At 46.3% G+C, this 23646-nt stretch overlaps 1 protein-coding gene across 2 annotated transcripts in view; it reads right to left on the reverse strand.

Annotated features, from left to right (window-relative positions):
* LOC144761934 (TATA box-binding protein-associated factor RNA polymerase I subunit A-like) overlaps positions 1–23646 on the reverse strand; it is a 508362-nt gene that overhangs the window by 356801 nt on the left and 127915 nt on the right. For both annotated transcript variants that reach the window (XM_078647125.1, XM_078647126.1), the window contains exon 4: positions 8452–8565. In XM_078647125.1, coding sequence (XP_078503251.1) covers positions 8452–8565 — 114 coding nt within the window. The remainder of the gene's footprint in view (positions 1–8451; positions 8566–23646) is intronic.

Consider the following 23646-nt stretch of genomic DNA (forward strand, 5'->3'; position numbering starts at 1 on the left):
TGCATGTGCAGGCACTGAAGCTAGAGACGCCCACTGGCACTTACTAAGGGGCCCCTCTCTCTGGCGAATCCACAGGGAGGGCTGAGGAGCAGGCTGGGCCGTGAAGACTCCTGTTGAGGCGACCGGGGAACAGGCCGAACTTCTGGAACGTGCCGAGAAGCAGCCCAGACATATCTGCGTGCGGGCGCTGCCTGCTGGGTGTGGCGGGGAGGACGTCTCCCGGAGCACAAACCTGGAGCAGGCGCCCTGACTTTGGCAACGTCGCGGGCTGATGGATGCCGAGCTCCACGTCCGGTGGACCCCTGAGGCCTCTGAGTGACCCATAATAAACCCAGCAGGTACTGGCCTTCCTGGCAGCTGGGGGAATAGAGGACCTGTTGCTGGTGTCTGGGGGGGGGGGAGAACACCACTGAGGGTGGCGCGACGCCATCATATGACGTCCGGTGGCCGGAATCAAATACTACTGGCTTGCTGAGAGGGCGGGAGACCGACGATCTGTGGAAGGGGCGCCGGGGGCCGTCCTCTGGGGCTTGCCTGCGGGTCGCCGCCTGCGAGGGACGGAACGATCTAGCTTGCTTTGGAACAACCACACGATGGGGAAACCAAAGGGACTGAAGGGAGGGGCCCAGCAGCCCGCGGAAGAAGAAACACCGGAACGAGAAGAGCAGGGAAAACCTGGGCGAGTGCAGGACCCCCATTTGCAGCAACAACTTGATAAAATCCTGTTGGCAATAACGGACACCCTTACAGCGCTCCAGCAGGACATAGCCCACGGGACTGGGATTACTGTGAGCCGATCATGGGAAATTGGCGGATAGAGTCACGGCGGCGGAGGGCAGGCTCCAAAGCATTGAACCACTACAAAAGGACTTCAAAGCGGCAATGTCCTCTGTGCTGGACCGAGTGGACGCCTTGGAGAGAAGGGCTGAGGATGCCGAGAGTCGCAATCGCCGAAACAACATACGCGTAGTGAGTTTGCCGGAGAAAATTGAGGGGTCGGATATGGTACAGTACCTGGAAACTTGGCTCAAAACCGTGGTGGCACCAGAGGGATTATCTTCCTTTTACACGTTAGAGCTCGCCCGCCCCAGCAGGGCCGCCCTCCGCGACCAGTGGTGGCCAGGCTGCTGCACTTTCGGGACCGGGATTTGATCCTCCAGAAGGCAAGAGTAGACGGTCCTTTCCAAGTGGAGAATAGCAAGGTTAATATTTTCCCTGACTACACTTACGAAACCCAGCGTCGCCGAACCTCTTTCGTGGCAGTCAAGAGGGAGCTACGCACCGAGGGACTCCAGTATTCACTCCTTTTCCCAGCCAAACTGAGCGTCATTGTTGATGGCAAAACACACTTCTTTGATAACCCGGATGACGTCTGTGTTTGGCTGGAGCTTTACAAGGCTGGGAAGGATGACGGAGCAAACAACCTGCGGGCCACTGCTGAGGGCTTACCACCGCGGAAATCGCGACGACTCCGGAGGAGACAGCGGGGACTAAGGAAGCCCGCCTTGTCACAAACAGAGGAAGAACGGCGTAATGTGTTGGTGGGGTGGGGGTAGGGGTTGTTTGAGTAAAAGTATGGGAGGGATAGTCACTGACGCAAATGCAGAGAAGATAGTTGGACAGGAACTGAGAGTGTTGTACGGGAATCGACAGGAGATTGGGTGAATCTGCTAATTTGCGATGTATCACCTGGAATGTGAGGGGACTTCACACCATGACGCAACGTCATAAGATTCACGCTTAGCTGGTTCGGAGGGGGATACATGTTGCACTACTCCAGAAAACACACTTAACAAAAGCTGAGGGGATAGTGCTACAGCGTAGGTGGAGAGGCCAAGTGTATAACACCACGTACTCTGCGTTTGCCAGGGGCGAACTGATATGGATAAGAGCAGGGGTCCCTTTCCAGGTGACTAATCAGACGGTAGACCCTGAGGGCAGGTTTGTGGCCATTGAGGGGAAACTAAGGGGCCGAGACGTTGCCTTCTGCAGAGTCTATGCGCCTAGCGTTGACCAGCTTAGCTTCCTAGCGAGAATCTCTGGGTCGCTAGCGCACTATCTTGCGGGTCCATTAGTGATGGGGGGTGATTTGAATTCCATAACTGACACCTCCTTAGACAGATCACACCCGCCCCTAGCTCATTCCCCGATACACTGCTTAACTAAGGGGAGACTAGACTGGCAGACAAGATGGGGGCTAGTGGACGCCTGGCGTGCGCAGCACCCGCAAGTTCGAGATTACTCATATTATTCGGGTATGCATGACCTACACGTGAGACTAGACGCAGTGCTGTGCTCCCCAGTAGTGATGCCAACTATTGCGAGGGCTGAATATCTGACCAGAACGTTGTCGGATCATAACCCTCTACTGGTCACTATGCAGTGGATGCCTGGGATTTTGGGCGTCCCCACCTGGAAACTACGCCCTGAAACATTGGACGACCCACTTTTTCATGCCACACTGGAAGAAGGAATAAAGTGGTCATTAGGGTACTCTGCATAGGGAAACACTTTTAAGCGATTTGGACAAAGCTGATAGTGCGCTGCGGGAGGTTGAGCTCTTAAGACCTGGTCATCCTGAACTGCAGGGAAGGGTTAGTGCGGCAAAAGAAGCGGTGGCGGCAGAAGTGGAGCGATTACGTAGTTTTGACCATAAGGCCTACACGGTGAGAGTCCATGCGGAGGGTGACAGAGCGGGGACCCTACTGGCATGGCTGGCTAATCCTACGAAACGCAGCTCCCCCGTGGTGGCCTTAGACACAGAGGAAGGAGTGGAGGTTCACACCCAAAACGAGATACTGCAGTGCTTCGCGTGCTACTATGAGGCTCTCTACAAGATCAGGCTTGCGAAAGGGGAACCGGCCATAGATGTCTTCCTGAAAGATCTTCACTTACCAGTGCTAGACCAGGAGCAGGAGGAAGCTTTGGGAAAGCAAATAGAGCTAGGAGAGATCTGCGGTGCTATTAAACGTATGGCCCGCAACAAAACCCCAGGGCTGGATGGACTGCCCATAGAATTTTATCGGTGAATATATATTGATCTATTAGCACCAAGACTCCAAGAAGTGTACAGAGAGGCGAAAGAAGTGGGACCATTACCGCAGTCCATGCGGAAAGCGCTCGTAATCCCGCTGCTGAAACCAGGAAGAGAGAGCAGGGATGTAGCCTCTTACAGGCCGCTATCGATGCTCACCACCGACTACAAGATCTTGAGCAGCATTTTAGCGACCCGATTGTTGCACTACATGATCTCGCTAGTCCATGAAGACCAAGCTGGTTTTATACCAACGCGAAACACAACCGCGAATATCCGGCGATTGGTGCGACTACTGGAGGAAGATCATTCAGAGGCGCAACACCCAATGATACTGTCGGTGGATATTGAGAAAGCTTGCGATAGCTTAGAATGGGAGTATTTATACAAAGTATTAGGACGCTTTGGCTTGAGAGAAGATTATTTACAATGGACGAAAGTTCTATACTCATCGGCGATGGCTAGAGTGAGAGTAGGCACGATAATATCCTCGCAGTATCCGGTGGAAAGAGGGACGAGACAGGGGTGCTCATTATCCCCATTGCTCTTTGCCTTAGCGGTGGAACACCACGCGGCCACGGTCCAGACGGGAAACCACTATGGGGGACTGAGGGGTAGGAATGGTCAACAATACATTTCGCTGTACGCAGATGACCTGCTGCTCTTCCTTGAAAACGCTAACAGTGCTATGGCAGGAGCTGAGAGATTGCTTTCAGACTTTTGGGAAATCTCGGGTCTACGGGTAAATTGGTCCAAGACATGTTTGTTCCCGGTCCGACGGGGGAAAAACCTGCCAAACATGATCCGAGCAGTGCGGTGGGAACCCACCTGCCTGAAATATCTGGGAGTGCATGTTTATCATGCGGCGGCAGACCTACTAGAGGGGAATATAGGCCACGGTATGAGGGCCTTGAAGGGTAGCATGGCCTTTTGGGCCACCCTCTCGCTCTCAGTGACAGGACGCATAGCTCTGCTTAAAATGATAGCGCTCCCTAGATTCTTATATTATTTCAGAACGCTGCCAGTGTGAATACCTAGCTCTACCTTTCAAATACTGAAATCGCTGATAGTATCTTTTCTTTGGGGCACGGGAAGGCGCAGAGTGGCGCAGGCCACACTTATAAGACCTCAGGCTGAGGGAGGGCTGGCAGGCCTGGACTTCGAGCTGTATTATTTAGCAGCCCAACTGCAGACATTTACGCAAGAAATAGCGTGAAAATTTAGAGGACCAGAACATAGGAGGGGTGGAGGTGTGCCTCGCCACGTCCTCTCGTTCATCGCGCTACAACAGAAATTAGATCTTAAAGATTTAACACTAGAAGAGAAAACGCTCAGACTATGTTGGAACCGCTCCCAACGCAAGGCGGGTGTATTACACCCGTATGCACCCGAAATTCCCCTCGGGATGATAACGGCGTTACCGCACGGAGGCGACTGGTCACAATTGCAACTCTGGGAGGAGGCGGGAGTTCAAATGTTAGGAGACCTGTACGAGGAAGGGGCGGTGCTATCCTACCAGACACTCCGAGAAAGGTTTGATCTACCGAGAGGGGGCTTCCTGCTACACGCAGCAGTAACGAGGGCAATACAGGCACACTGGCAAGAAGGACTATTGGAACCTAAGACAACGTTGGCCTGCCAATATACTATGATAGCGGCAGGGACTTTCAAGGCGGTCACGTGTCTATACTCAAGAATGCTAAACGAAGGGTTAGCGCCTCTAGACACTCTGAAAGGAAAATGGGAGGTGGATCTTCGTAAAGACATCCCTGAGGCGGCATGGGGGCAGATAGTGCGAAGAGCCTGGAAAAGCACGAGGAACGCAAGATTCCAGCTGGTACATTTCTATATCCTTCACAGAGAATACCTGAACCCAGGGAGAATCAAGAAATACTTTAAAGTAGAAGATGCAGCATGCCCCAGATGTACGAGAGCTGGGGTAGAAATAGGCCACATGTTATGGTCCTGTCCAGCGCTTGGCCTGTATTGGAAAGTGGTGGGGGATGCCCTAAACGAGATAACAGATCGCCGACTAGATTTCGATATGGCCTTTAGTGTCCTCCACTGGTTCCCTCACACGCCCAAAAATAAGATCACTAGTAAGTTTGTGGACATGGGGCTTATATTAGCAAAGAGAGAAATTACTAGGCACTGGAAAGCAACAGTGGGTCCCAGTAGCAATAGATGGCAAAGTGAGTTCCTCAAGTGGGCAAGCAGCGAAAGCGAATTGCGATACCAGGTGGCGCGCAGGCAACAAAATGAAAAGGCGCTGGAATCAGCGACGGCTTGGGAAACGCTAGTACAGGCACTGCGCGAATATGGAACACAGGATGACAGGGCGGAATAGACTACTGATAGAGAAATGGCCCTGAAGTATGACAGGTGCATCATATGAAGCAATACACGTTTACTCCTTTACACACGGCTTAGGGAGATCAGACACAATTCTGCGAGTGGGTGACGGGGGATTTGGGAGGAGGGGGGAGAATAGGGATATGTTAGAAGTAAGTAGAGGGGTAATTTTGTTTTTTGATCGTACTTAAATTGGTATATTGATTGCAAGAGTTGCTATGTTCCAACGATCTGTATTGTGAACCAGATGGGAGGGGGATTACTACGTTCCTTTTCGACTGACACTATGGGAATGAGGTAGCGAGAGTTATATAAAAATCTATGTATGTTTTGTGTAGAAAACCAATAAACTACGTTTAAAAAACAAAAATGATGTGCTTTCTCCTACATATTGTTTATGTCTGTTTGTAAATTTCAATAAAGAGAATTCAATTCATTCACATTCTGAAGGTTGCTCCTCTACAGGCCCCCGGGGCGGCTGCGGATTTTCTGCTCCATATCCCAGATATCATAGCGTCTTAAGTTCCCAAACTGCAAATTTCACCATCCTGGGAGACTTAAATTTACATCTAGACGGCACTACTTGCAGTTAGTCTCAAAATCAGTTAAAATACCTATCTGCAATTCAGTCTGACCATCTAGTCAGGCTCCCCACCCATTGTAAGGGACATACATTGGATCCCATTTTTACTAACCTGTCCAATATAACTGTCAGCAACCCACGACCTGTGCATTGGTCAGGCCATCTTTTGATTGAATTTGTGAATATTAACAAGATAGACAGGACTAAGTCGAACATGTCTTGCCACAAACTGACCAGGCAAGGGTCTAAAATGAACATTCATGAGTGGATAAAATCTCTTCTGGACTCAGGGCGCTAACAAGATGGTGATATCAACGCTGTTTATAAGGCATTTAACGACTAAGTCGAATCATCTTTAGAGACTCAGATCCCAAGAAAAATTTCAAAGTCTCATTATACTAATACAAATGTCACCTGGAATACACCCGAAATTAGAGAATTAAAGAAACTAAAGAAAGGGAGGAAAGGAATTGGAGACAAAACTTTGATGTAGATAAAAAGGAAATTTATAAAAAAAAGCTAGGGAAAATTATCAATATGCGATCAGGAAAGCCAGTTTAACAGACATTGCTGATAGAATCACACAGTCCTCACAGGTCTCTAGGGAAATGTACAGTATAGTGAATTGATTTATAAAACCCCAAACAACAGGTGGAGGCTCTATCTCTCCAGAGAACGATGTGAAGTAGCATGCTCGCTATTGTGTCAGCAAAGTCAGTTATATCTATGACTCTCTGGGAAATGACTCTGATCAGGAGCCGTTTCAAATCACTGAAGAAGGCTATAACACAGTTAGTTTAGGTACTCACACTTTGTCTACATTTCTTCAACTAAATAATAACGCGTTTGAGGAAATAGCAAAGACAGTCAAATCGGGATCCTCCCTAGACGCTGCCTCTAGTGATATCCTGCTGAAAGAAGGTGATATTATTCTATCAGCCCTTACTAACCTATGGGGTTTAGACCAGGATATGGCTTTGAAACAGCTCTCCTAGGCTACTGAAGATCTCAGGAGGATAGTGGATCAAGGGTGTTCCAGCTGCGCTCATCCTTTTGGATCTCTGGAGGTGCTAGGAATGAAGGATAACACACTAAACTGATTGACCTCCTTTTTGGAAAATAGAAGTTTCCAGATCAGGGAGGGACCCTGTCTGTAGGAAGTACATTAGTTTAAATGTGGAGTACCCCGGGGCTCAACTCTGAGCCCTACTCTCATAAAAATATATGGAGTGACCGATCTGGAGATGACCTCCAGTCACACCACACCGGCAACAAACTAAACTGAAAAACAAGGAGGGTAGGCTGTCGGACTAAATTAGCTGTTAATGTCACTACTTCATTCTTTAACTGTACTGAGGAGTGCTAGCCTGTGGATGCAGAACAATTCAAAGCACATGAATTTATAAAAGTTTCAATAAGGAGAGCACACAGCCATGGAATTCCAAAATACAGAAGATCTATGCGCGTACGCAAAATCTATCAGCTCTGATTATCTTCTACCCTTTACTAAAAGGGGCAGATGGTGATGAATCGGAGCAGATGGATGCCCTCATCCCGTCCCCCTTTTAGCCCTTTAGAAGGGCTGGCCTGAACCCTTGGAGGAACACACGATTCACCACTTCGTTCTTTATTATTGGCTAACTGGTTAATGACCGAAATGGGGCAAAATATTGCTGTTACCCCCCAAACCCCACCCACCACCCTCCCATAAAAGTTAATTTAAACATATGGCTAGAGGCATTTAAGCACAATCTTATTAACCTACAACTGTTTTACAATTGCTTCTTATCCTCTGATAAAATAATACATTTGAAAAAAGAACTTGCCAACATAACGTCATATTTAATATACCTTTAAATGTTCAGGTTAATCCAAGCACCCACATAGGAGATCCCTCATTAACTGATATCTACTTATCCAAAGGTTTAGTAATCTCCGGTTGCCAAGCACAAGTGGTAAAAAAAAAAGAAATTAAGACCAGCCAAAACAATTCATTCACTTGTACAGAAACTGCTAATTCGAACTATGTAACCTCTAATCTTTCGCACTGCAGTCCATAAGAAGGAACATAAAACCCCACTTTATTCACAAAACAGTTAAATAAATAAAGTTCTCTTCAGATACCCAAATGGCAGTGCCATATTCATTCCATCACCTCTAGCCCTCACAGGCAGACTAGTAAACTAGGCTGTCATCAGGTCACACTCACCTTACCAGTGTGGCTCAAGCAGCCAGGACAGGCATACAGTCAAAATCAAAATGCAGAAACGTAAAAGTCTAAGTGGTTCACAGAAGGGCAGACTGAACCTTTACACTTGACGCACATTTTTTAACTAACTGGGCACAGTTCATCATACAACAATAAAGTGGCACAAGGCTGTAAAGAAGGACAACAAGCACATTACTACCTCAATTTACTAATTTGTAATCATACAACTAAACATGAGACACAATCAGGCAAATGCATTAGGGTTATACTCACCTTCAAATAATTATTGATTCCTAAACTCTTCATTCTGTCAGCAAACACGTTGATATCTTCAAGCTTGCTTTTTGGATGATGAAGCAAAATTCCAGTTCCTAGTCTCCAAATCAACTGGAAAAACAAGAGAGCATAGGTATTCATTCCTTGTGAACTCAATACCATGAATGTTGGAAACACTGGGGCCAGATTTGGAAGGAATCGAAATAATTAATATGGAAAAAAGCCTGATAATGCTCATCAACAATTGCTAAAGGAATACATGAAGTACATCAGCGAGAGGCCATGCAGTAACGAGTTTCCACTGATGGGTAAAACTTTTTTTTGCAATAATCTACCATTGCAGAAGAAGTTAGTTTTGTAATGGCTGACCGGAGAGGAGAGTTAACATATAGACCAATGACTTTGGAAAGAGCCTTGAAGACAAGCAAAGATAACTGTAGCAAAACTGTGTGCTGATAAAGGGAATCACTGGAACCTGGAGTTTGTTCACACTGATTCTGAGGTTTGTTAGAACTCTCCGCGGATGGGCTAGTGTAAGGTTTCCACAGTCTGAAGCGATAGAACAGGGACTATGGAGGAAACCTCCAGGCCTTTGGGTAGAGCCCGATTGTTAGACCTGTCAGCCTTAGGGTGGTCTCCCCTACATTTTTGCCCTTGTTGCCTCCCATTTTTACCTTACATTTTGTTGGACTTAGGACTCTGGGCGCCTCACCACTGCTAAACAGTGCTGAGGTGCAGGTGCTCTCCCCTAAAACATTGTGAGGCTGGCATATCTGCCACAAGCCCCTGCTACTGCAGTAAGGCTAATTCTCCATAGGCTAATATTGGGAACCTCCCCTTATGGGATAACTTCTGACAGGGACCTAATACGTCTGTCATGTTTGGTCTTGTTGGACTCAGGGCGGGGAACCCTTTCCAATGATATATAGGGTTTGGACATTACTACGCTAGAGATCCCACTTTTATAAAGGGGACCTTTTCCTGCCTACACTGAGATTAGGGTCTGCAGTCTCCCCCCCCCCCCCCCCTCTGCATACTGATAGCCTGCCTGGGTTGGGAGGTGGGAGTGGTGATTCACACCTTCTTCCCTGGGATGAGCTGTGATGGGCTGCCCACTGTAGCCTTAACGGCCTGTCTCTCGTCACTGTGACAGCTAGGTCAGGGAAGGCAGGGAACATACCAGAACTCCCTGGACTCTTCCAGAAGCCCCTGCCCCCAGACCCTTCCAGAGACTTCCACCACTTTCTAGCCCTTAGAGTGAAAGATATATAAGGGAGGGTCCTGGCCTCACATTCTTGTTACACTGCTGGACCTGGAAGAATCCCTGCTGGAGTGAGGACTGCTGCGCAAGAGGATTGCTACTGGGAAGGAGGCTGACTGCTCCAAGGAACTGCTGCCCCACAACCTGCTGAGCTGCCCTACTGTCTGCTGATCCTGCCCTGCATGGGAGACTGCAACATCACCACCAGAGTGTCTCCACGACATCCCAAAGGAACTACTTTCCTTCGAACCACCTTTTAAAGATTGCCTTTTTGGGACTGCACCCTTTCTAAGCTAAAGGAAACTACCTGTCCTGGGACCACAGCGTTTTAAAGACTGCCCTTTGGAACAGCAACAACACTCTCAAGATTTGCCCTGCAACGCTGTGCCTGCCCTCAGCACTGCTTGCCCCGTGATCCTCCCGAGGGCTCTGTGATTGCCTCTGCTTCTGGCGCAAGCCGACTGAAACTGGCCCTGAGGTCACCGCCACTGGGACCGGAGCGCGCTGTGTAGTGCTGAGAAGCGAAGCGCTGTGTGGCAGGAGGCTCCGTCGTTGCCCCGGACTTGGATGCACTGTTAAGCGCTGGGCTAAAGGAGCGCTGTGTGTCTGTGACCCCCACCCGTGCAGCGCCTGCTGAGCCCAAGGCCCCAGGGGGAGAGGAGCCTCGCACCCGCGCCCGCGCCCGCAACCACCACCCCAGGTAACGCCTCAGTGCAACCAGGCTGCTGTGAGGGGGCGGGGTGCGGGTTGGCCGTGTACCTGGAGTGTGAGCTTTGTGCTTGGCTGGTAACATCATTTCTATGAGAGGCACACTTATTACGCTACAAGGGAACTTTGGCCTAAGAACCTTCCCACAGTGAATTTTGACAATAAGAACCTACCTCAATTGAACTTTTGCCATTCAAGGACACTGTGAGAAAGACATTACCAGCAGGAGCCCTTGGGACACATGAGCTTTTGGTGATTTGATCAGGCCTGGGAACTGGATTCATTCTTATTGATTATTGATCTTGCTTGGAAACTGGAATCATTTTTATTATTGATCAGGCCTGGGAACTGGATTCATTTGTATTGATTATTGATCTTGCTTGGAAATTGGAATCCTTTTTATTATTGATCTTGCCTGGAGCTGGATTTACCTGCTTTTGGTTCTTGCATAGTTTTTAGATAAAGAAATTCTTATTCTTATACAAAACTGGTGTGGTGTTCCTCTTGTGAGTGTTTTTACTGTGTCATCGCCGTTGTGTGTTACACAAATACTTTACACATTGCCTCTGAAGTTACGCCTTTGCTGCTCTGCGCCAAGCTACCAGGTCGGAAGCGGTGGTCCCTGCTTGGACTAGGTTGCATACCCCTGCCAACTAGAGACCCCGGTTCTAACACCGATCAAGAAGCAGCAACTCTTGTACTGAGAAGGGCAGGAGTGAAGACAGAAAAGAATGACACCTTCATCATTAAGGCATACAGCAGATGCCCAGGCATATATAACAACAATGTGATTTCATACATCTTAAGATTTGCCAGCAGGTGAAAGTTGGAACTAATGGATGATAGTCTGGACTTATCGAGGAGTAATGTATGTTGCTCCACAGAAATCTACGAAGCCCAAAAAATATGCAATTCATTCCATGTATATAGTTTGTATGGAAAACTCGAACAAAGCTGCAATGAGGAACTGAAAGCAAACATTCAATAACTTTCTAGGCTATACGGAGGAAATGTGGATGACCCTGAGAGAAACTGTTTATTAACCAACTAGCTTAGCTTGCATTCGCCCACTTATCCTTCCACAACGAAAGGCACACAACTTCAAACATTTGCAAGATACGGTTACTGTTTAAATAAGGAGAACAAGACATCTACATTATCCACATTATCCTGTTAATGCAGAGAAAGTGGATGGCTCAAAAGGAGTTTCTTTTTACAAAAAATAACTTGAGGAACGGGTGAAAAGCTTCCCTATCATCCTCATTTTTAGGTTTGCTTCTGGAGGCAGCGCGCATGCGCTGCTCTACGGGGCATTTTGTAATCTGTATGTTTCGATGAAACACACCCACGACAGCCTACTGCTTATAATAGGCTACTTCGTCTGCCTTGACTAATTTCACATTGTTGGTTAGTATATAGCACACATTTGTCCCTCCTTGTGGCGGTTTTGTTCCCGCCCTGGCGTCTGCCCCTGCTACACCGATCCTTGCGATACGGCCCATATGTTCTCTTGATCTGCACTACTTTTCCTTACTGCCCTCTCCGCTGGCTGGCATACGGCTTCTTGTTCTGCTAGCTTCCCTTCTAGAAGCTCACACACTGCAGCAGGTAAGAGGCTCACCTAGTAGTTATCGGAGCACCTACTGCTCACACACTGCAGCAGGTAAGAGGCTCACCTAGTAGTTATCGGAGCACCTACTGCTCCTTTATATATATTTTTCTTTTAAAAAGGCACAAGCCTCACTGAGCACTTTAGGCCGCTCTGCTCCTTCGTTGCCTCTCGGGCTCTGCCGGAGCGGTCATTGGAGGAGGGGGCACGTAGAGCCATGGATGCTGTCTCTTCTTTGTTCTCTGAGATATTATGCAGCTAAAAGCAGCTCCCTTCTCCGTTATGCTAATCCCTTCTAGAGGCGTCAGAAGCAGACATGCTGAGACGCTCTTGGTCACTCAGCAAGTCTGTTCCGTCAGCCTGTTAAATCGTAAATGCATGGAGAAAAGGGGAAAGGTAAGATTCTTCCAGTTTTCCTTGCTAAGCCATGGGCCAGACATTGGCGGAGGGGGGAGGGGTAGAGCCAGGCACTCTGCATGCTTGTTATTCGCTGACATAGCATTAGAAACAAGAATCTTACCTTCCCCCTTGTCTTCATGTGTTTAAGAATGAACAGGCTGACAGAAGAAATGTTGCAAAAAATTAAACAGACTAGACCCAAGAGTGTCTCAGCCAGCAGGTCTGCTTCTGACGCCTCTGGAAACTTTTAAGGCAGCTCTAATCACTGTGCCTCCTGCAGAGCCCAGGACTTGCACAGTTATTATCTGCTGAGTGCAGGAAGCAGGAGTCATCCACAGAGCACCGTCAGGGAAGCGTAAACAGCAGCTAACAAAAAGAAACATTCTTTGTTCAGTGCCAAGACAAAAAGTAACAATACCATCTCACCTCACTTGCAGGCTTTAATCCCTTCACTTTTGATGCACACTCTCTGAACTTCTTTTAAAGGTTCCTTTCTGCATTGACCGGTTTACCTTCCTTTTCTCTACCAATTGCATTCTAAATGTGACGAAAATGTAATGTAATATCTCTACCAATTGAATCCCAAATATGAAGTAAATGTCAAATGTAAATGTGAAGTCCTATAACCAGTTTTACATTATTTTTTACTTATAAGCTCGAAAAAGGAGAGACCTATTGGCTATGCCAATGCTTGTTGTATCATTCTGTGAGGGTCAGCCCACAGAGCACACGGATGTCAACAGAATGAAAGTGAAAACAGTCAGAGTCATTAGGAGCCAGGCCTTTCACACTACTCGGTGCTCAGAGGAGACATAACTCAGCCCAAGAGCCTCAACGGATATGTTTCAGGCAGTAACATATCCTTAATCGTCCCCTGTTGGGGAACCACCGCAGGATTAGCCACCAGGTAGGGTGAGTGATCCCCTTGCCCCTGGGCCTAACCCTCATCTCTAAAGAGCCACAATATTATTTTTGCACTACCCATCCCTCCCCCCCAAATACTTAGACACAAAGGAACCTTTAAATAACAAAAAACAAATGGGCATTTACCCTGACCCTCTCCACCAATTGGCCCAATTGTCCTACCTTCTTGTGGGCCAAAAGCAACCCTGTTCCCATGGCAAGCAAGAGGAACTTTGGATTATTTTGGGGCTAACGTTGACATATGGGCTGGCTGAGAAAGGACACATCACTATTTCCTCTGTGTTACCATGGTTAATGGATGTAATATTAAGGCTCTAGGTCAGCAGGCAACCAGGGAACTCTACCACCCCTGGGTATTGCGGAAAACCTAGAAGTCCTGGGAAATCCATGATGTTGTGGCTTGTGTTGATTTTAGAATGTTTTCCTACTCAGAATGCCCTGAAAATGTGATTGTATGGGGGGAAAAAAAGAAAATGTTTCCTATATTTGTTTGACAGAAATCTCAAGCATTTCCAGCCAATGCTCAAAGTCTTACCACTCTACAATCTCATATTTCTACTGATTGAAAACAGTGCATCTTATATGTAACTAAGTAACATGGCTGGAACCAGTGCTTAATTTGTAACAAAATTATTGCAAGGGCCCTTGTCAGCACCTCGCACCACCCACTGTCCCTGCCAGTACTGCCAATGACAATACCAACACAACCACCAACCACCACACTCCTACAAGTATGACAATACATACTATTCCGTGCCCGTCAAACTATAAGAATGACTAAGGCGGCAGGTATTAGCAATTTTTGATGTATACTGTATTAATGAACCACTATTGTTGTGTTCAACATCGCCACTGTAGCCGCCAAAGGAGGTCGCAATGCTATACAACGTTTAGAGATTAACCCCTTCGACGCTCATGACGAGCTCAGCTCGTCATGAAGTACACCTCTTGTACGCTCATGACGAGCCGAGCTCGTCATGTACCGTGGGATTCTGCATTCATTAGCGCACAGCGGGAAAATGCGCCGCATCGATGCGGTTAAACAGCCATGTCTTCAGAAGTTTCTTGGAAAGAATTCGATCAGAGCAAGAGCGGATGGACATGGGTAGCTGATTCCAGTGATTTGGAGCTATGACAGAAAAGAAAGGGTCCCCAAATCTGGCTGTATGGATACGTTTGGGGCATAGCAGTAGTAGTTCACTGGATCGAAGCTGGCACGCTGGGAAATAGGGCTGTAGTTTATTTTTCAGATAGCGCGGTCCCCTTCTGTGCAGGGTTCTAAAAACCAGACACAAACGTTTGAAAAGTTCACGCTTTTTTATAGGCAACCAGTGAAGGGAGCGCAGTAAAGGTTCAGATGGGGATCGCGGGGGAAGATTACAGATAAGGCGCGCAGCTGTATTCTGCACCACCTGAATCCTGGAAAAGAGGCCTTTATCCATTCCGGCCATTGGAGAATTTCCATAGTCTAGGCAGCTCACTATCAGCGCCTGGACCAGGGTCTTCCTGGCATGCAAAGGTGCCCAAAAAAAAACCTTCTTAAGCATGCACATCAGACTGAAACATGTTCCAGAAATGGTTTTAACGTGTTCATTCATAGAAAGATTATTGTCTAATAAGAAACCTAAGTTTTTGACAAATGTATTTGGTGACGGGGTAATCCAAGTTCGGGCGGCCACCAGTCTGCAGACCGAACTGAATGAGCCTTCCCAAATAGTAGGAACTCCGTCTTACTGGTGTTAAGCTGAAGGAAGTTGACGCTCATCCATGATGCAATCTTTAACAAACAGTCTTTAAATTTGAGTTTGGTGAGTGCTGGATTAGAATGCATGGTGATGACAAGTTGTGCGTCATCAGCATAGGAGATGGTGTCAAAACCACAGGGCCTGATATGCTTAGCCAGGGGAGTCATATAGATATTAAAATGGGTGGGACTCAAGATGGATCCCTGTGGCATCCCTTTGTCCAGGACCGTGGATTTTGAAAGGTAAAGGTCCATCTGTACTGAGTGGGTGCGTTCTGATCAAAAAATAAGTCCACCCATTTCAGGGCTTTATTGCTGATACCAATCTCCCCCAATCCTGGAGCTAGAATTTGCTGGGAGATGGTATCGAAAGCCACTGATAGATCAAGTAGAATTAGCATGGCTGAAGTCCCATTGTCTAAAGCGAGTTTGATTGTGTCAGTAACCTCCATTGAAGCTGATTCTGTGCTATAAGAGACACGGCAGAGTGACTGAGAGGCTAAATTAGACAAACGTGTGGCAGACTGTTATAAGGGTCAGTACTGGCAATTAATTGCAGGTGCCAAGCACTGGGATCCACCAGCTCAAATTAAGCACTGGTTGGAACTATAAGCGTATGAAGCCATCACTTACAAAACATTGATTTTACCTAGATATTTTCATGGATTTCCGTTTCAAAGATAAGTTTCTTTGGAAAAACAATGAGTGATCAACACAAATGACCAATTGTGGAAATTCTGAATGTTCTTTTCAGAAATGTTTAGCTTTCTTGACTCACCCATGAATTTCACACTTATTTCCATCACAAACTGCAAATAAGTAGAAAGCACAAACAATAAAAATAATCAACTATCACTTAGAAAAACGCATAAACTGTGAGGATGAATAGATCTTTTTTCGCAAATCTGCATGTTCTTGAAAGCTGGAATGAGGGTGATCTTAGCACTGGTAACCTTTTTTGATACCACATTTGGAAAAAACAAAACACACACACACACTTACTTGCACAACACTGCCCCTCATTTTCCCCCAAAAAGCTCAGCATTGCTATAATTTGGCTATTTCCTCTGTTCTCTCCAGGGGAATCCACAACCTTGGATACATTTAGAGTCCCTAATATGTGGGGGGGAAAGGACGCAGATTTGAAGTTTGTGAAGAAAGTTAAGAAGTTTTAACTGCAAAGTGTATCAAACATAGAAAAAGGGCTCAGAACTGGAGGGAGAAAGCCTCAACAGTTAAGGTGCAAAATGAATAAAAGTATTAAAAACAAACACATGCCAGCGCCTAGATGTGATGGATTGTGCAAGCTATAGAAACCAAAGTATGCATACCAATGGACGGCTATCTTGCAATGGTATTGTACATGATGTATTGTTTTAAAATTTGAATAAGGCTACAACGTTTAGGAGCAATATCTTGGTCATCTTGGATCAGTAAAACAAAGACACACGATGCCAATTCCATTCGAAGATAGTTGCTCTGAAAACATCACGTTGCAGAACCTTGAAATTGTAAAACAATGATTTATAGTGGGCAATACAATTTCAAGTAGGCCACTGGGTTTAGAAGCATTGGCCTAGTAGAATGCGGCACAATACAGATTACATTAGGTGCAGGAGGTCACTGTTGGAGAAGCTGCAGGATGTTATTAAAATATAATAAAAAGCAGGAAGAAACAAATGAAAGGTAGAAATGGAAAACTTTGGCAGTGAAGCACTTCATTTTCAGATAAATGTGCCTATGTGATTAGGCATTATGTCGTCAATCACAGACCAATAGAGGCAATGGGTGAGGCAGGCTGACCCACTGCGCCAAGCTGTTTACAATCATTGGAAGAAGTAGATGTAGATATAGTAATGACGCTCGAACAGACCACTAGAAAAATATGGCTGGTCTAAAGATCCTCCATATAAGCATCCGTAAGTATTTTATGAGGAATATGTGCGTTTTTAAGACTATGGCAGGCTGCTAAGCTGGTCATTCACTACTAACAGAGTATAGCAAGGATTATTGCTATGCAAACAGTCTATGCCAAAGGGGATAAACAAGAACAAAAACCCATGACTACCATGCTAATCTGTGAGAATCCAGATTAATAAGTGAAGCCTACGACTTTTGGAATAGTGTTTCATAATCAACATATCAGACCTATGGCATCTAAAAAAAACTTTTCCCAATGAACCAATGGAGCCTCTAGCCTTCTTAATTAGCTTGCCAGCATAACTAACTCCGGTCTCTTGTATTTCACATAGCCTTTCCCACAAAACAATCATCGGACATACAGTCCTAAAAGCACAAATATGTAGAAAAATGTATTTGGCAAGAAATATGCAAAATCTTCTACCTAAAAAGATGTACCGGGTGTGGCTGACAAGCACCAATGTCGCTGAATACTACTTTGATCTTTAACAGCCCTTGTAACACAATTACCTGTTCATAGGATTTAAACAGTGTAATAACCATACACCATTAAAAGCCTACTGTATTGAGCTTAAACTTTCCCAAAAGGCAATCATCGGGTAAACGGCCAACAATTACAAATATGTGTAAAAGGATAGTTAGTATAACAAAGTCTAGCCCCCATTAAGAGGACCAATCAAAGCTTCTCAAAGTGCAAATTATCTACGGGCAGGATTCGTCAGTAGGGCTTAAAAAAAAAACCCTTGCCTGCTTTGGTAATCTGTGATATGAATCCACCACTAAAGGCCTATTGGATTTGAAATATGCTTTCGACAATAAATATGTCAGTCTCACTAATGTTGTCGGAACTTTATAATAAACAGGTCAGACCTCTGACATTTGACAAAACATTTCACAATTAACCCGTCAAGTCCATATTGTGTAACACTGGCTTGTCACCATCACTAGATCAGACCCCTGTTTGAGCAGAAACTTTGCCTCTAGGTACCCATCAGACACACATTCATAAAACTGCATACTCCAAAATGACAGTTCCCAATGCAATATGCAACTTTTCCTCAGAGGTCCTAAAAGGGGTTACAGCAGGGAAAATCATCTGCCCGCACGGTTTGTCAAAGGCATTACCCAATATAAAAACCCCTGCATACTATAGTAAGTATGAGATTTCATGAAACAAAATATCTGTACTCAAGCTCTAACCCAGTGTGATATCACCACAACCTTAAATGCCTACTAGTTTTAACATATGCTTCTAAAAAGAAATATTTCAGGCCTACTACCGCTATCATAAATTCAGGTCAGGTTTTTCACCTTAACATCGGTTAGTGGCCATAACTATAATAAGCATATGATTTCCACAAGACAAAAAGTGCAATATAAGCACTTTACTTAAGTGGAATAACAACTTCTGCCCGATCAAAAGCTGTAATCAACATATGGACAGATCCAAAGCGCCTCTCTCGATAATCATGTATTAAAGCTCTTTTTCTTTTATTCACATAAGGTCCCACCAAATAAGCTATAAAGCAAGAGCAAAAAACAGGCACTTACTAAATCTTAGTTCAGCTCAAAGAAGGTGAGAAGGGTAAAGACGGTTAATGCCAATTGTCTTGGAAAATGCAGGAAACTGGCCATTTACTGATGAAGATAACAGGTTGAAAATCAGAAGCAGGGAATATAAAGAATCATACTTTGCTAAATGTCAACCAGAGGGTTCTTTGCACCAAGGAATTCAGAGTGTCTTCAGTGAAATGAAGCTTGAATTGTCTGAGATCCTGATCTGATGACCGCTGTTAAAACTTAACTTTGGAAGTTTTTATGACGCAACGCCTCAACATCTTTCTTCCCTCCTTTTCACACAACTCTGTTGTACCATACGTAGCTGAGGAGAATCTTTATAGTTTCTTTATTAGATCTTAATTACAGGTTATCATCCATGTAAAGCAGCCCCACCAGGAGCAGCCTGCCTGCTGCTCAGCCCATCTTCAACTGTCACCCCTCATCACACATGCACCCAAGCATTCCAATCATATCCATCACGCCAACATTCCACTCAGAACACTCACACTGGCTGAGCAGCTGCGAGCCAGGTAACATAGAAGAAACATGAATACACAGGCAGAATATACCATATCCTCCCCCCTTTTAAATGGAAACTAAAACAACAATACAAAGTGGAAACAACTATACACAAACATTTACATATGAAGCAAATTGTTCAGAACCCAGGGACGCAAGGTAAAATACAACATCTCAAGAGGGATTAACCACTTCAACGCTGATGACGAGCCCAGCTCGTCATGAGGTACACCTCTCGTACGCTCATGACGAGCTGAGCTCGTCATCAACGCATAGGTTTCCGTTTGCGCTTAGCGCACAGCGGGAAAATGCAGCGCATCGATGCGGTTAAAGAATTAAGAAAACAGAGAGGATGAATACATTGATACACCAGAAATACTACCCATCCTGCACCATTATAAAAACATATTAAAATGTAAAAACAGTGTTTTCAAAAACATCACAAGAAACTAGACAGCTGACTAAAAGTGTAAACACAGGAGAACTGTACCCCATCCAGGGATTCCTAGTGTAAGGAATACAAATGTAAGCTGTAAAAATGGGACTAAAACCCACCTTGACACCCCTCATGTAAGGCTCAAAAACTTGCAGAAATGGGACTGTAACCCATAAGACATTTCTTGTGTAAGATATTTTAATGTAATCTGTGTAAATGGAACTGACACCCATTTAGCCACCTCTTATGTAAGGGTCAGAAAATCATATGTATTAGCTTTTTGGTTTGTTCAACGTTAAAGGATACAGTGTTCCAAAATATTGTGCACCTTATCTTTATTTCCTTGAAACTTGCTCTGCAAACTTTCAGTCAACCAAATGTCCCTCGATAATAATACCGAGGCTAGTGGAGCTACAGACAACGACGCCGTACAATCTTTTAAAATAACAGGTTTCTAAGAAACCGACGAGGGTGCTATAATCATACCTCTAAATTTAAGGAAAGCCATCACTATAAAACTTATAAAAAACGGCCTATCAGCAAGAGGTGGTAGGGTAGTTTTTGTGATAGAGGCACTTGAATATCACCAGACAGAGGTATTCTATTCATGGATAGTCTTCCCTGAAGCAAATCCAGTAACACATGTTTCACTTCTACAAAGAAGATGATCCACCAACGGAATACATTCCTTTCGAGGATTTTGAAATTCCACTAACATACCAAGAGCATGCGCTCTGGTTTAAAGGCGCCCTAAAACATATAAATCACGTTACCAGGCTCGGTCCACTAGTAAGACCAGGAGCAACATGGCTAGCTTAAGCCAACTACAGACCTGACTCTGACATTGACGCAATGTCAGACGATGAATGACTTAATAATATACAAAGATTAGTAGAATTACACAGTTAAAGGCTTTTACTAAAAACACTCCTACTCCTAGTAAAAAGAAGTGGGAGAACACCAAACAAACTTCTAAAGAGAAGCGTTCTCAATCCAGAGGTAGGTCTCCTCAAAAGGAGCCCTCTGAAAGGAGTTATAACCTCAGGAATAGGGATAATTTGAGAAAACCTGATAGATATCAAGATATTGATACACGTTCCTCTCGTACCTTTCAGACTTTGTCACAGAAATCCGAAAGAAGAGGACAGTCAGAAAACAAAGAAGAACGTGTGAAGCCCAAAGACGATCAACACGTTCAGAAAAACAAGAAACCTCAATTCACCAAAAAGAAGGTAGAAGGTCTAAAAATCAGACATGCCGAGGATCTTGAGGACACAACTCAAGAACGGGGAATGGGCTCAGACAATGTTGGACAGCGCAGCAGAAGTCACCATAGCTCGCAAGAACTTGAAGGATCATCTGGAGACAGTGGACTTGAATGAATACATTCAAGTTGAAACTGCAGATACCAGGGTTAGTTCTCCACATAAGTTATATGAAGTAACACTCCGGATGGAGGGAGATATAACAAGAAAAATAAGAGGACTCTTTTGGGAACGGCTCTCTCAGGGTTATGACATTCTTCTCGCTGAACAAGACTGGCCACCAGAATTTGTCAGGGAGTGCCCACATGGCGTAGACATCAGTATGCTAGCCGTCTGTAACCACATTCCAATTCATTTAAAATATACCTATGTCATGAAACGGGCAGTAGCCCAGGCTCCATCATTATACAAAAATCATGTAGGATGGGATGAGGATTCCCCTCACCATAAAATCCAGTTAAAAAATCAACCAACTGCACAAAGGCAGTACCCAGTAAAGCAAGAAGCTAAAAAACAGGTCAGGGAGATATTAGATCAACTTGAATACCAAGGGGTGATTGAAACATGCACCTCGTCAATTAACAATCCTTTGTTTCCTGTCTCCAAACCAGACAATACATATCATCTAGTTTTGGATTACAGACATCTAAACTCTTGTTGCAAAACGTTTGCAGTACAAAACGCACACAGTGCAGCATTAATGAATAACATTGTGCTTAAAAAAAAATAAAACCACATTAGATATTTCTAACGGTTTCTTCTGTCAAAACATTGCACCGGAAAGCAGGTATTTGACCGCTTTCTCAATTATGGGGACATAACATCACTTCTGTCGTCTCCCACAGGGTTTCAAGAATAGTCCTGGGTTATTCTCAGCGAGAGTAACAGAGTTTCTATAAACGTATGATGACGAAGCTCTATCATATGTAGATGACATCTATATAACAGACGATGACTTGGATAGGCACTTGAACAGGGTGAATACCATTATACTGGGCTTCACCTCTGAAGGGTACAAATTCAATTGTAAAAAATATAGAATTGCGGGGCGCTAGAGGGCGGACACGCAGAATGGCGCACTGTAGTGAGGTTCCTGCTGCCTGACTGCATGATCCTCTCATAATCCTTTGCCGCCAGCGCCAAAACCCATGAAAGTGCGATGAAATTGTGGGTTATGCTGACATACAGACTCGGTGAAAATTTGAAAACGATCGAACAAGCCGTCTTGAAGTTATAGTCGTGGGAACGCCGGATCGAGAGCTGGGCTGGAGCTTACCTGGCTGCGCTGCCCGGGACCCGTGATCACGATAGACCGGGGCTGACCACGAGGCGTGTAGGCCTCACCAGACAGCGTGCTGCAGTGACCCCCGCGTTGCCTCACCACCGGACCCCGGCAGCCTGAATGGACACCGGTGCAGTGCTGTGCCCTTTTACCACCATCGGAGGCAGCCGACGAGCCCCCTGGACGGCGAGGTGAGAGATTTCCTTACCTGCTGTGGGGAACCTACATCCCGCGGAGCGACATATGCAGGAGGGCGGAGCGGACAAAAAGTGACCTGCAGGGGAGCGTCCGATGTTTGGGAGTCCGCTGGTTGTCGGCGGGACTATCCCACTCCCTCCCCCCCCATAACGGCGCTACCCAGTGGAGATCGTAACTGATCGCCTTCTCCCGGCTCGCCTCATCGTGGCTGCCCGTGGTCTTCGGCCTGTTGTCGGAGGCCGCCGGTGGGGGTGGCGGAGGATTGAAGACCCTGCCCGCACTGGCGCGTATGGTGCATCGGCGGCGGACCAGAGGACCTGAGCGTGGGCGGTAAGGAGAGGTGACGGAGTGCGCGCCCTTTTCGCTATTGGCGCGGGGAGCATGGTGGACCTGCCGCGTCACTGACGAGACCCACAACCTTGCCCACCGTACAGTGACAGGCTTGCAGGGACCCGCACAGCGCTCATATACTTCACCTCGAGGCTCTACAAACGAGAAACTGCGACCGTGGTGGGACACGCTGTCTAGAACATTGCTTCTCCAATGCTGTTGGCCGCATGTTCTCTCCTTGGGCCCCTTAACGTTACGGTTGGCTACACAGCGGGACGCCCCAGACGGGAAGCAGCTGCCGTACTTGATTGCCACACTTAGCCTGGAGCTGTCTGGATGCTGCGCCGCTTCTGAGCCCGTGTGATTTTGGTGGATGCATGCTGGACATTAGGCACCGGAGGCGATGAGAAACCAGTCGCTAGTGTTGGGAGGTGGTGCTTCCTGCCGAGGGCTCAGGCTTACCCTCTTGGCCTACTGGAATTGACCCACGCTCCCCCCACGCTCGTCTGCGTTGTACACGGCTGCTGCGGGTGCCAGACGGCCTCGACCCTAACGGCCGTCCTGAGCCTGAAGCTGCCCTGCTGGGGACTCCATTGCCCACTGAATCCTTGCGACACATATCGTTTACTGTCCCACTGTTCTCCTCCAATCACTGGTATTGTTGGACACCACACTTAGATGTGAAGGACTAAGCTCCCTGGACTGTAAGTGAACTGCTGTCCCTCCTTCATCGCCGACGCACCGCGCCGGCTGTACCTGGCTTGGATCCCTCTTCACATCACTTGTAGGGAAATCCTATTGCTCTGCGCTGTGCTCATACACAACTGCCTTTCGCCGCTCCGTGAAGAGCCTGGACTAAGAACTAAGTGCACCCGCCACAGTCCACCATGGGGAAACCCGATAACAGACAATCTAAGCTTTCTTTCGACTCCACAGCCCCGAAAAAAGGACTGCGAAATGCATTGGACACGGGGGAATCCCACAGCCCTGCGACCTCTGGAGCTGGCTCCGGCTCTTCTCCGGCAGATATGCAACAA

This window comes from Lissotriton helveticus, chromosome 6 (genome assembly GCF_964261635.1).
Source record: "Lissotriton helveticus chromosome 6, aLisHel1.1, whole genome shotgun sequence".
Lineage (NCBI taxonomy): Eukaryota > Metazoa > Chordata > Amphibia > Caudata > Salamandridae > Lissotriton > Lissotriton helveticus.